The sequence below is a fragment of the Tetrahymena thermophila genome, assembly GCF_000189635.1.
Source record: "Tetrahymena thermophila SB210 genomic scaffold scf_8254010, whole genome shotgun sequence".
Taxonomy (NCBI): Eukaryota; Ciliophora; class Oligohymenophorea; order Hymenostomatida; family Tetrahymenidae; genus Tetrahymena; species Tetrahymena thermophila.
Window position 1 is genome coordinate 134,030 of NW_002476013.1, and position 15,960 is coordinate 149,989.

At 22.5% G+C, this 15,960-nt stretch overlaps 1 protein-coding gene across 1 annotated transcript; it reads right to left on the minus strand. All coding sequences in view use genetic code 6, as the record gives it.

Annotated features, from left to right (window-relative positions):
• Positions 1-234: 234 nt before the first annotated feature.
• Positions 235-13,149, minus strand: TTHERM_00326920 (REJ domain protein; the record flags this gene model as incomplete). Its single annotated transcript, XM_001026455.2, has 8 exons — positions 235-3,924; positions 3,982-4,189; positions 4,244-4,736; positions 4,790-5,841; positions 8,124-11,161; positions 11,219-11,426; positions 11,484-11,976; positions 12,033-13,149. 8 exons carry the CDS (start codon positions 13,147-13,149, stop codon positions 235-237), a joined length of 10,299 nt encoding a protein of 3,432 aa, XP_001026455.2.
• Positions 13,150-15,960: the final 2,811 nt, after the last annotated feature.

Genomic DNA, 15,960 nt, shown 5'->3' on the forward strand with positions numbered 1-15,960 from the left:
GTACTTATACATATAATAATATATATTTATTTTGCATAAAAAATTAAAAGGCATATGCTTTTAATAAAATCATAGATTGAGATTTATTAGCATTCAATTATTCAATAACAGGATTAGCTATTATTTAATGATATTATCAAATTTAATAAAATTAATTTATTTAATAATTTATGAAAAATAATTATTAAAAAAATGTAATAACATACAAATTTAGATAAAAAATACGTATTTAAATCAAACATTTAAATTTTATAGTAAGATCTATAAATCGAATATCTTAAAAAGAGACTTTATTAATGTCTATTTACTTTGTTCTTGCTATGAGTATAAAACTAAACTTAATTTTAAAACAGACATAAGAGTTAGAATTCCGAAAAAATCAATCCCTACTATTAACAAAAATGATAAAGTTTTAGAATTCGCTTAATTGGCTTCCTCTCCGCTAATGATAGATAAAATTATATAGTAATAAAACAAAAGAAGGCAAATTAAAAATATAGCTGATATCTTTTAACCTATTATTTTGATTTTATGTATCAGAGTTATAATTGTTACTCCTGTGACTAAAATGATTGAGCTAATTATAGATAAAATTATTTTCTAATCTATATTATAGCTCTCATCAAAAATGGTTGTTAAGCATAAAGAGTGAATTATTCTAAGGTAAAATATGTTAAATCTAATTGCTCTGGATAGTTTAGGATCATAGCTGTAAAATATGTTAAAAAAATCATGGAACACAATAATTCTAATTAATAACGATTTATTTGCAAGCTTCTACTTTTGATCATTCAACTATTTTTATAGTGTTTCCATTTCATTTTATTTCTCTGCTTCACTTTTTAAATTTTATTCAGAAGAATTTTAAACACTTTTGCCTGGATTTTAAACTTTTTACTTGTTTGAATGCAGTTATTTATCACTTATCTGTAATTCTTTCGTTTATTATTAAATTTATTATTCTTTTTAAAATTTACAATTATCATAGTCTTCAAAATTATTTTATTAATAAATTTATTTATTATTTATATTTAAATTGTTTTATGTGGTGTAATAATTATTTTATTATATGTTTAAAGTTGAAAAAGGTTAAGCAACTATTTTTGTTATAGTCTCTAATGTTCCTATTTAGTTTTAAAATTTTTAAAGCTAAATCTCATATTACTTATCAAGTTAGCTTGATTTATTGCTTAAGCTATCTTATTATTAAATATTTTATTTTTATTAATTTCCCTATTCTTAGAACTATTTGAGTTGATTTTTTTATTAGTTTTATTATTAAAGCTACAAGTTATCTTTATTATAATCTTATTAGTTGTCTAAATTTACTATTTACATTTAATTATAAATGTTTTAAATTTCTTAATTTTCCTATTAAGATTATTAAATTAATTAAAGGTCTTGAGTATTTATAGGAGTATAAATAGGGGTTTCTTAAAAAGGAAACTACTTATTTGATTATATATTTATATTATTAATTATTTATTATTGTGAATCAATACCTTATTATAAATATAAATATTTATTTTCCTATTATTTTAGTTAATTTAATGAAAAATTCTCATCTCTGTTTGTATTGTTTTCATTCTTGTTATCTAAATTAGTTTATATTCTTTTTTAAGGATTAATTAAGCTTTGATCATTATCAGTAGCAGGAGTAGGAGCTATTCTTTAAATAGAGTGAAAAATAAATTTTCTATCAAGGTGCTTCCCATAGAAGAATAAGCCAATTAATAATAATGTTACAGCACTCAGAGTCCAAAAAGCTGCGTATTTATAAAAATATTTAAAATTAGATATATTATCAAAACCTTATGAACTAAATGCAGTTTATAAATTTTTATTTTGTATTAACTATTCTAGATCATCAGTAATAGTTGTAGGAGTTTTATCTTTGCAATAACATTAGAACCCACTCATTTCTGTACTATTTAGTATTTAGCATTTTGAAGAAGACCATGAATTTACTTATTTTTAGAGACACGTTAATTTATTTTATGATTTACTAACGTTAGGAAATGTGTAAATATAAGTTGAATTCTAATTTAAATTGTTGTTATTACTTATACTAAGAATTCTTCTATTACTATTTAAATATTCAATTTAAGGTATTATTACAGGATTTTTAGAAATTGTTATATTTGGCTACAATTATTATAATTATTTTGTATAATTTTAAAATTCAGATGTTTGACTGTAAGGATTTTATGAATATGTGCTGTATGTAATGCTGTAAATATTAGTTGTCTTTGTTTAAAAACCATCTAATTTATAAATATATTAATTAAGATTTTTTTCTGTAATTTGTTAGCAGTTTAATTCTATTAGATTTCCTTGTAGTTAAATACCTCCAGTATTAGGAAGAGTTATATTAGCTAACAAACCACATATCTAGTCTGATATGTTCATTTAACTAGGTAATAAACTATCAGAAATACTTTGGGTTGTCGAATTAAGCATTTTAAAGCTATCAACTAAGTTTTAAAGTACAACATTATTATTATTTAAGAGTAAGTTACCAGAATCTTACATTAACATCATTGTATTTTCTAATGTTTAATTTATATAGTTGAGTAAGTTTATTGATTAGCTATCTTATTGGCTATTTAAAGAAAGTTAAAGCTAGGAAATAACTTTATTCGAGTATGTAAACAGATATGACTACTTTGGGAGAGAGCTTGTTTAGTTAATTATCTGTGAAATCACCAAAGATTTTCTATAGTTAACAGAATTTAACTAATATACTGGATTGTTTTTAGAGATTTCTTCACCAAGATAACAAAGATTCAAAAGCGATTATCTAGGATATTAACTGTTTTGCTGCTAAAGCGTTTAATCTATGATGTTATTTATTTATTACTCTCCTTGGTCAAAAGGAGTCACTTTAATTTCTACAGTTGAATTAAAAATTGAAAGTTTTGAATTCATAACTTATCCCATAATAGTCAAATTTCCTGACGGCAAAATTGTATTTAGTTGATTTGCTAAAGACTAATCTTATATTTATCTCCTAAGTATGTTATTAGGAGCTAAAATTTCCTACTTAAAATCACTATTATTTTAATAGTAAAAGAATTAGTAGGTTAATGCATTATCTGAGCTTGTACATCCACTCATTTATATACTAAACTAAGTTTCTAGAGCTTTTCCAGAAGTTGGACTAACTGTGAAAACACAGTTGGCAGGAGGTAAGTTGATATTAAAATTTTTTATAGTCATACTAGGCATATAAAATGAAGGATTATAAGCAGTGAACCTAACCTATACTACAGGATTATCTGGAGTAACAGAATTAAAATAATCCCAAATCCTAAATTTAACTTCATAAAAATCAAATTTTATAATTCCAACCTCGGCATTATTATATAAAACTGCTCCAGCATATTCAATAACATCTGATGAAATATCACTTCCGTACTGAAGTGTAGCAAATATATCATCATTGAGGTTGACTTGCTGTAATTAAGATATATCTTGAAATTAAACAAATAGAGGCGGAATGTCAATTTCAGCAATTATAGCTGTCATATTACTAAAACTAGTTCTTGTATCTTTGCTTCCAACTAATGAGAACTATAGAGTTTAATATGGAGTAAAAGTATAGGCAGGTACAGCAGTACTAAGGCTATTCTAACCTAGAGTTACTATATTGTTCCTGTAGTCAAGGCATTTTCTTTCTCCGTTTTATTACTATATTAATGACTAGCATTACCAACTTAAGTTTATTCCTTAAGGGATATTTGGATCCTAGATTTCTAAATCTCTCGCAGTACCTGTCAAATTCAAATCCTTTTTGTAATTGAACAAGCCATCCTATCCACATTATCCACTAGTAATCTAAACTAAAAGCTTAGATAATTAAGGAGTAATATTTATATTAGTCTACTGAGATATTGTTTTATTACTATCTAATACGGCAGAAACCTAAATTAATTTTATTAATTTTTAATATTATGTTGAATTTAAAATAATAATTTTTACTTGCAAATCAAATGCTGTGTTGAATGGAATCTCATATTATTTAACATTAACTTAAAAGTCTTGTTAAGTGGTTTAATTATAGCTTTAGTTTAAATTAGGTAAAATCTTTGAAATTATTTAAATGTCATATGGTTCAAAAACTATAATGCTTCCTGTTTGATCGCATACTTATGTGTATAGGTAGAATTTAAAAGTCAAATCCATATATCTATAAGCAATTAAAAAAATTAAGTTTATTTTAAACATTTATCAAAAAATATACCTATAAATTGGTGGTTACGCGCCTTAAATGGTTTGAATTACTATTTGCTTATATTTTTAATATAAAGTAGAAAATGACAAAGTTCCATTAACATTGACTCTCATGAAATAGTTAACAGTAGCTTTAATATTAGTGTTAGGTGGTATTAAATATTTAGGAATAATTAAATTAGGATTAACATTATCATTTGCTGTTTTTACTATCTTATCAACCTGCAATTATATTTGTGAATCTAAAGTTGGTTATGTTTAAATACTCCACACTATTGAATTAAATCCTCTTTTTGCATCATTTTATGGAATCAACTGAAAAGTGATATCATTACAAGTGTTTTGTATTTCATCATAGTTGTAGTTCATTTAAAAGGGAATGTCTTTTAACTAAGTAAAGCTGAATAAATAGAAAGTATTAATTAATTTATTATTGCCTTAATATTAAAGAACATTAGGTAAAAATGAAATTTATTAAGTTTCAGTTATATTAGCATCTTGACCTATTATATTAAAAGAAAATTTAAGATAAAGTAATAATTATTACTATTTTTACTTAAGGCGATAGTAATATTTGCTTAGCTTATAGTACAAACAGGATTAGAACCCAGCTGACCCAAAGTTTTTGGCTAAAAAATTTAACTGCAGCTCAAATTATTATTTTGCAATGGAACTTCAAAGTTAACTGTAAGGGTGGGAGTATCGCTTGCTAAATTGGCCTATAAGACTGCAGTATTATCATTACTACATTAGTAGAAAATATTTCTTTTATCTATTCCATTTTTGCAAACACATGTTCCGTTGGATATGTTCATTGTTTCATAGCAATCTAAACAGATATTTTTATTTCCAAATTTGCAAGATCTACAAGTAGTAGCGCATGTTTAACAATCAGAAGTATATGTAGAACATTAGTCACAAGTTTTTTATACAAGATTTGCTCTGTAATTATTAGGGCACCATTGACCGCATGTCTATTATGGTATATAAAAATCAGATAAGCAATAACTACAGCTAACAGCATCTTAAGTTTGAAGAGTTAAGAATTGATCAAATCCTGATTCTCTATAAGCAGTAGGCCCTGCTATTAAATAAAGACCACATATTTGACCTATGAAATAAGTGTAAGGAGCTTTTGTAATTCCCACAAAAAGATAATAGTAATTTGATGTGTTATGTATAATATTTGTCAATTTTTATCCAACTTCACGTGATGGAAATTTATAGTAGACATATTAAGCTTATTATTATGAACCATACGATAAATAAATAAAAATCCACTAGTTAAAATCTGAGGTAGAGTAAGGAGCTTCATTCCATACATTTGGAGAGGGATTTGCTGAGTAAGTTGTATATGTAGGATTGATCAAATTATTATTGTCATTATGAAAAGTTAAGAGTCTATCACCATAATTATATTTATCATTCCAAACATTAGGAGCATTGCTTGTAAAATGAAAACCAATAGACCAAAAAGAAGTAGGAAAAGAAGTTATTTTGAACCAACCATAAAAAGCAAAATCAAGATTAGTATTCCATTCGCTATTTTTAAATTCTTTAGTGTATGAATTACCAGTCGAATATGAACCTATAAGTACCTGGCTTTGGCTTAATGATGGTTTTATTATTGTTAAAATAATAAAAAGCGAGAGGATTGTTTGATTACTTTTCATGAAGAATTGTTTTTTAATATTTCTTATTTAAAATAAATTAATTAACTTTTTTTTCTCTTCTTCTATTGTTTTTATAAAGAAAATACTTAGCTTTATATTGAAGTTATGAACTAAATAAATTAAACAATTATTAAATTTTAAATAAAAATTTGTATTTATTTGAAGAAGTATATATATTTACAGTTCTATGAAGGGAAGTGTATTGATAATTAATGCCTTTTGAAGAATTATACAGCGATAACCATTCATTTCCAGCGTTTTCTTAATAATTTAAAACATAAAATCTGTTTTTATTAAGTTAATAAATACTAATACTTATCAAATTCAATTTTAATATACTCAGCTTCAAAAAAGTGCATAGTTATCAATTGAATTTTGTATAATTTATAATAGTAAATAATATTTTAATATTTTTAACAAATTATTTTAATTACAATTGATTGATAACACACTTTATTTTGCATTAAAATTTATTTAAAACAAAACTCTTTTTTTATATAATATAAAATTGAAAATTCTAAAATTTTAATTACATTTGAATAACTAAATCAATTATTTTTAAAAATATAAAAAATGGAGGTAATTTATTTGAAAACATAGTTTCCCTTATTTTTTTACTTTATAACCTTGCTTAAAATTATTTAAATTAAAATTCAAAATTCAAAGTGATTTAAAGACAATTTATATGTACTTTTAAATTTAAAGTAGAATTATAATTGAGCTAAAAATCAATTATAATCATTATAATATTTAACTACTTAATCTAATGTAAGCTAAAAATATAGATTGATTTTCTGTATTTTTTAATTAAATAACTTCTATCTAATTTCATTTATTTTCTATCTTAGTTCATAAAAGGAAAATTCTTAATTGGGTAATCAAATTTCTTTCGTTTAAATAATTAATAAATAACTTAATGTCCTTAATTTTTAATTGAATGCTTTTAAAAGATTTGCTTCATCATAAAAATTAAATTTAGACAGATAACTAAAAGTAATATTTTAGTGGGTTTGCAGGCAACAATACTATTAAAAAATATATTTAATGTATAAATAAAATTGTTTTCAAAAAAATATTATGAAATAAATTTTTTTACTGTGATGTATTATTTAAAAATTAATTAATATTTATTATTCACCTTCCAATATTAAATTTCATTTTTCTTTTCTTTTAAAATTAATCTATTTCATTCTTTTAAAATTAGCTTAAAGTAACTTAATTAATAATTAATCTTTATTCTCTTTATTCTTTGAACATAAGAATAGATATATTATATATAGTAAAAAGTAAAACATAAATAATTATATATATATTTTTCCTAAAAAATTGATGTAGAAAAACTTTTGTTTTTCAGTTATTTTTTCCTAATAATTAAATATTTATATTTATATTTATCTCATTACTCTAAATATTATTTTGTGAATAGGAAATATATATATTGAATACACTAATATTGTATTTTTAAAAAAATAAAATTTAATATAAGTTAAAAAAAAGGTAAAAAAAAATTTGTAACTCTAATTATATATAAAAATGAAATTAATACGTAATCTATATTTATTTAATATGTGAATGATATTTAATAATATTATTTATTTTAATAGTTTATGAAAAATAATTATTAGAAATATAAAATACAAATTTAGATAATAGAAAAGAATTATTTTAAATCAAATATTTAAATTTTATAGTATTATCTATAAATTAAATGCCTTAAAAAGAAAATTTATTAATTTCTATTTACTTTAAGCATGGTTTGAATATAAAACTAAGCTTAATTTTAAAACTGACATTACAGTTAGAGTTCCTAAAAAATCAATCCCTACTATCAACAAAAATGAAAAAGTTTTAGAATTCGCTTAATTGGCTTCCTCTCCACTAATGATAGATAGAATTATATAGTAATAAAATAAAAGAAGGCAAATTAAAAATACAGCTGATATCTTTGAACCTATTATTTTTATTTTATGTATCAGAGTTATAATTGTTACTCCTGTTACTAAAATGATTGAGCTTATTATAGATAAAATTATTTTCTATTCTATATTATAACTCTCATCAAAGATAGTTGTTAAGCATAAAGAATGGATTATTCTAAGATAAAATATGTTAAATCTGATTGCTCTGGATAGCTTAGGATCATAGCTGTAAAATATGTTAAAAAAATCATGGAACACAATTATTCTCATTAATAATGATTTATTTGCTAGCTTTTACTTTTAATCATTCAGTTATTTTAATAGTGTTTCCATTTCATTTTATTTATCTGCTTCATTTTTAAAATTTTATTCAGATGTATTTTAAACACTTTCACTTGGGTTTTAAACTTTTTACTTGTTTGAGTGCAGTTATTTATCACCTATTTGTAAATCTTTCGTTTCTTATTAAATTTTTTATTATAAGTTTAAAGTTGAAAAAGGCTAAGCAACAATTTTTGTAATAGTCTCTAATGTTCCTATTTAGTTTTAAAATTTTTATAGTTAAAGCTCAAACTAATTATCAAGTTAGCTCTACTGATTGCTTATACTATCTTATTATTAAATATTTTATTTTTATTAATTTGCCTACCCATTCCACTATTAGATTTGTTTTTGTTATTATTTTTATTATTGATGCTACAAGTCATCTCTATTATAATCTTATTAGTCATTTAAATTTACTATTTAAATTTAATGATTGATGTTTTAAATTTCTTAATTCTCCTATTTAGATTTTTTAATTAATTAAAGGTCTGGAGTATTTATAGTAGTTTAAAAAGGGGTTTCTTAAAAAGGAAACTACTTATTTGATTCTACTTTTATATTATTTATTATTTATTATTGTGAATCAATACCATATTATAAATATAGATTTTTATTTTCTTATTGAATCAGTTAATTTTAAGAAAAAATTTCATTTCTGTTAGTATTGTTTCCACCTTTATTTTGTTAGTTAGCTTTTATTCTATTTTATAAATTAATTAAGCTTTGGCCATTATCAATAGCAGTAGCAGGAGCGATTCTTTAAATAGAATGAAAAATAAATTTTCTATCAAGGTGCTTTCCATAAAAGTATAATCCAATTAATATTAATGTTGCAGTACTCAGAATCCAAAAAGCTGCATATTTATAAAAATTTTTAAAGTTTGATATATTGTTAAAGCCTTATGAACTAAACGCAGTTTATAAATTTTTATTTTTTATTAACTCTTCTAGATTATCAGTAATTGTTGTAGGAGTTTTATCTTTGCAATAACAGTAGAACCTACTTGTTCCTGTTCTATTTAGTTCCTAACAGTTTGAAGAAGACCATTAATTTACTTATTTTTAGAGACAAGTTAATTTATTTTATGATTTATTAACGTTAGAAAATGTGTAAATATAAGTTGAATTCTAATTCAAACTGCTATTGTTTATACTAAGAAATCTTTTATTACTATTAACATATTCAATTTGAGGTATTATGACAGGATTTTTAGAAATTGTTATATTTGGCTACAATATTTATAGTTAGTCTGTATAGTTTAAAAATTCAGTTGTTTGACTGTATGGATTTTATGAATATGTGCTGTATGTAATTCTATAAATATTAGTTGTTTTTGTTTAAAAATAATCTAACTCATCAATATATTAATTAAGATTTTTTTCTGTAATTTGTTAGCAGTTTAATTCTATTAGATTTCCTTGTAGTTAAATACCTCCAGTATTAGGAAGAGTTATATTAGCTAACAGTCCACATATTTAGTCTGATAAGTTCATTTAATTAGGTAATAAGCTATAAGATATAATTTTGGTAGTTGAATTAAGCATTTTAAAGCTGTCAACTAAGTTTTAAAGTACAATATTATTATTATTATTTAAGAGTAAGTTGCTAGAGTCTTACATTAACAGTATTGTATTTTCTAATGTTTAATTTATATAGTTGAGTAAGATTAACGATTAGCTATCTTATTGGTTATTTAAGGAAAGTTAAAGCTAAGAAATAACTTTATTTGAGTATGTAAAAAGATTTGACTACTTTGGGAGAGAGTTTGTTTAGCTAATTATCTGTGAAATCACCAAAGATTTTCTATAGTTAACAGAATTTAACTAATATACTGGATTGTTTTTAGAGATTTCTTCACCAAGAAAACACAGATTCAAAAGCGATTATCTTGGGTATTAGCTATTTAGCTACTAGAGCATTTAATCAATGATGTTATTTATTTATTACTCTCCTTGATCAAAAGGAGTAACTTTAATTTCTAATGTTGAATTAAAAATTGAAAGTTTAGAATTCATTACTTACCCCATTATAGTCAAATTTCCAGAGGGTAAAACTGTATTTAATTGACTTTCTAAAGACTAATCTTATATTTGTCTCCTAAGTATGTTATTAGGGACCAAAATTTCCTGCTGAAAATCACTATTATTTTGATAGTAAAAGAATTAGTAGGTTAATGAATTATCAGAACTTGTACACCCACTCATTTATATATTAAATATAGTTTCTAAAGCTTTTCCAGAAGTTGGACTAACTGTGAAAACACAGTTGGCAGGAGGTAAGTTGATATTAAATTTTTTTGTAGTCATACTAGGCATATAAAATGAAGGATTATAAGCAGTGAACCTAACCTATACTACAGGATTATCTGGAGTAACAGAATTAAAATAATCCCAAATCCTAAATTTAACTTCATAAAAATCAAATTTTATAATTCCAACCTCGGCATTATTATATAACACTGCTCCAGCATATTGAATATCATCTGATGAAATATCACTTCCATACTGAAGTGTAACAAATATATCATCATTGAGGTTGACTTGCTATAATTAAGATATATCTCGAAATTAAACAAATAGAGGCGGAATGTCAATTTCAGCAATAATAGCTGTTATATTACTAAAACTAGTTCTTGTATCCTTGCTTCCAACTAATGAGAACTATAGAGTTTAATAGGGAATAAATGTATATGCCGGTACAACAGTACTAAGGCTATTCTAAGCTAGAGTTACTGTATTGTTGTTGTAGTCAAGGCATTCTCTCTCTCCATTTTATTACTATATTAATGACTAGCATTACCAACTTAAGTTTATTCCTTAAGGGATATTTGGATCCTAAATTTCTAAGTCTCTCGCAGTACCTGTCAAATTCAAATCCTTTTTGTAATTAAACAAACCATTCTATCCACCTTATCCACTAGTAATCTATACTAAAAGCTTAGATAATTAAGGAGTAATATTTATATTAGTCTACTAAGATATTGTTTTATTGCTATCTAACACAGCAGAAACCTAAATTAATTTTATTATTATTTAATATTAAGTTGAATTTAAAATAATAATTTTTACTTGCAAATCAAATGCTGTGTTGAATGGAATCTCATATTTTTAAACATTAACTTAAAAGTCTTGCTATGAGGTTTAATAATAGCTTTAGTTCAAGTTAGGTAAAACCTGTGAAATTATTTAAATGTCATATGGTTCAAAAACTATAACACTTCCTGTTTAATCGCATACTTGTGTGTATAGGTTGAATTTAAAAGTCAAATCCATATATCTAAAAACAATTAAAAAAAAATGAAATTTATTATAAATATTTTTAAAAAATATATACCTATAAACTGGTGGTTATGCACTTTAAATGGTTTGAATTACTATTTGATAATATTTTTAATATAAAGTAGAAAATGACAAAGTTCCATTAACATTGACTCTCATGAAATAGTTAACAGTAGCTTTAATATTAGTGTTAGATGGTATTAAATATTTAGGAATAATTAAATTAGGATTAATATTATCATTTGCTGTTTTTACTATATTATCAACCTGCAATTATATTTGTGAATCTAAAGTTGGTTATGCTTAAATACTCCACACTATTGAATTAAATCCTCTTTTTGCATCATTTTATGGAATCAACTGAAAAGTGATATCATAACAAGTGTTTTGTATTTCATCATACTTGTAGTTCATTTAAAAGGGAATGTCTTTTAACTAATTAAAGCTGAATAAATAGAAAGTATTAATAAAATTATTATTGCCTTAATACTAAAGAACATTAGGTAAAAATGAAATTTATTAAGTTTCTGTTATATTAGCGTCTTGACCTATTATATTAAAAGTAAATTTTTTGGTATAATGTAAGAATTATAAATAATTTTACTTAAAGCGATAGTAATATTTGCTTAGTTTATAGTACAAACAGGATTAGAACCCAGCTGACCCAAAGTATTTGGCTAAAAAATTTAACTGCAACTAAAATTATTGTTTTTCAAAGGAACTCCGAAATTAATTGTAAGGGTAGGACTATCGCTTGCTAAATTTGCCTATAAGACTGCAATATTATCATTACTACATTAGTAGAAAATATTTCTATTATCTATTCCATTTTTGCAAACACATGTTCCGTTGGATATGTTCATAGTTTCTTAGCAATCTAAACAGATATCTTTATTTCCAAATTAGCAAGATTTACAAGTAGGAGCGCATGTTTAACAATCAGAAGTATATGTAGAACATTAGTCGCAAGTTTTTTATACAATATTTGCTCTGTAATTATTAGGGCACCATTGAACGCATGTCTATTATGGTATATAAAAATCAGATAAGCAATAACTACAGCTAATAGCATCTTAAGTTTGAAGAGTTAAGAATTGATCAAATCCTGATTCTCTATAAGCAGTAGGCCCTGCTATTAAATAAAAACCACATATTTGACCCATGAAATAATAGTAGGGACTTGTTTTTCCCACATAAAGATAGTAATAATTAGATGTAGAATGTACAATATTTATTAATTTTGATCTTACTTCATGTGATGGAAATTTATAGTAGGCATATTAAGCTTATTATTAAGAACCATATGATAAATAAATAAAAATCCACTAGTTCAATTCTGGGGTAGAGAAAGAAACTTGACTCCATATATTGGTGGAGGGATTTGCTGAGTAAGTTGTATACGTAGGATTTATAATATTATTATTGTCATTAAAAAAAGCTAAGACTCTATCGCCATAATTATATTGATCAGTCCAAACATCAGGAGAATTGCTTGTAAAATGAAAACCAGTAGACCAAGAAGCAGGAGGAGGAAAAGTAGTTATTTTCAACCAACCATAAAAAGCAAAATCAAGATTATTATTCCATTCGCTATTTTTAAATTCTTTAGTAAATGGATTACTAGTCTAATATGAGCCTATAAGTACTTGGCTTTGGCTTAATGTTAGATTTATTATTGCTAAAATAATAAAAAGCTAAAAATTTGTTTTATTACTTTTCATTATTTAAAATCAATTAATTAACTTTTTTTTTTTTTTCCTCTTGAATTGTTTATTTACAAAAATGCTTAACTTTTTAAAAGAAGTTATGATCAAAAAAAATTATTAGCTTATAAACAAAAAATCTTTATATATTTGAAAAATTATATATGTTTACAGTTCTATGAAGGGAGGTTTATTGATAATTAATTTTTTTTTTAAAATAAAACAGTGATAAAAAATTAAGTTTTTCCACTCATTTTCAGCATTTCGTTAATAATTAAAAAATAACCCTGTAATTCTTTTTTAATTATAATTCACTAATACTTATCAAAATCAATTATAATATGCTCAGCTTCCAAATAGTATATAATTATAAAAGTGATATAAATAGCATTAATATATAAAATTTTAAATCTTTTAGAAAAGTATTTTAATTAAAGATTATTTATTATGCAGTTTACTTTTTATTGAATAAATTTATATTTCTAAAATAAAATCCTTTATTTTTATTTTATAATTATAGAAATTCTCGAATTTGATTACATAAGAAACATTAAATTAATTTCTTTGACTAATATAAAAATATGCACAGCAACTCATTTAATTTCCCTTATTTTTTAAAATTAAAACATTGTTCAAAAATATTAAAATTAGAATTGAAAATTTTTAATTTAAAGTAGAATTAAAATTGAGTTAGAAAAGAATTATATTCATAGTAATATTTAACTATAAAAAGGAAAAGTTATATAAAACAAAGTTATTTTTTATTATAATAATTTAAGTGAGGTTTTATTAGTATTAAAATAACTAAATTTAAGGTAAAGGTTGGTTGACCTTTTTAAATACTAAAAAAGTTAATAACCAAAAGAAAAGATATCTAAAAGCAAATTTGAAACCAAAATCATTTTAATTAATAATTAAAATTACAGATTTACCTTGTTTATTTTTAACAGAAATTACCATTATCTTATTGAAATTTTTGATAAACATCTTAAAGATTATTTATAGTATTCTAGATAAATAAAATTAATTTTTATCTCATTAAAGTTATTTGTTAGAGAAAAACTGAAATGACTTTTCTAAAAAATATCATTGATAATCAAATGATTTTTGTAATTTTTAAGATTTGATAATTATTTGATAAATAAACATTTATCTAACTATTTTTGATAATAAATTTTGAAAATTAACTAATTTTATTTAATTATTGATTTTTTGTATTTGTTAACATAAAACCTTCAATCTAATTTCATTTTTTTTCTAACTTAAGTCATAAAAGAAATTTTTTTAATTAAATAATCAAACTTTTTCTTTTAATGAATCAATAACTTACGTAATATCCTTAATTTTTACTTGAATGAGCTAATTAAAAGATACGTTTTTACCATACAAAATAAATTTAGAAAGATAACATAAAATTATATTTTAGTGGGATTGAATGCGACAATACTATTAAAAAATATTTTTTATGTATTAAGAAATTGTTTTCAAAAAGATATTAAGAAATAAATATTTTTACTGCACTTTATTATTTAAATTGATTAAAACTACTTTCCTAATAATATTTAATTTTCTTTTCTTTAGAATCCATTTCATTCTTTTCAAATAATTTTAGCTTATGATCTCTTTAAAAATAATTATTTTTTTATTTATTTTATTATATGATTTATTATTTTTAAAAATTATTTATTTATATATCTTCAACTTTTTCTTTTCTTAGCACCCTAAAACTCACCTAATTCAAAAATTAAAGTATTAGCATTTTCAGAATTTGCTTAATAATTTTAATTTAATACCCTGTTATTTATATTTAATTAAATTAATAAAATTACTAAATAGTATAATAACTAAATATAATTCATTACGCATTTCAATTTGTATTGAATCAATTTATATTTCTAAAACCAAACCTTTAATTTTGATTTAAGTTGTATTTAAAAATATAAAAATATGCAAAGTAGTTCATTTGAAAACAGAGGTTCCCTTATTTTTTTACTTTTAAACTTTGTTTAAAATTACTTAAAATTAATGTAGAATTAAAATTGAGTTAGAAAATATTTATATTTAACTACTTAAATATAAAATTAATTTATAAAATAAAGTTATTTTTGATTACAATAAAAGTGAGTGAGGTTTTATTAGTATTAAAGTAATTAAATTTAATAAAAAATTTTAAGGTAAAAGTTGGCCTTTTAAATTGTAAAAGAAGTAATAATCACAAGAAAAGATGTCTAAAAATTCAAAAATTTAAAGCAAAATCATTTTAATTAATAACTGATATTTTAAATATTTACTTGTTTATTTTTAACAAAAATTGCTATGAACTTAATAATCTTTTGTTTAAAATATCAATAAATTTTTGATTAAGTTAAGTCTAATCATTTTAATAGAAATTATAAAAATAAATATGATAACATGATTAAAATATTAGAGTTATTTAAAATAAATAAAATTAATTTTTTGTCTCGTTAAAGTTATTTGTTAGAGAGTGAGTGAAATGGCTTATCTAAGAATATTTAAAATTATAGAGAATCAACTCATTTTTGTAATTTGTAAGATTTGATAATTATTTGATTTCACATGGAAAATAATCTCTTTATGTATTTATCTTGATACATCATTTGATAATAAATTTTAGAAACTAACTAACTAACTAAATAACTAACTAATATAAGTTAAAAAATAGATGGATTTTTTGTATTTTTTTGTAAATAACTAATATCTAATTTCATTTATTTTCTATCTTAAAATAGTCATTTAAATCAACAATGGAACTTTTTTTCTTTAATTTAGCAATAACTTACAAAAAATCCTTAATTTTTACTTTCATGC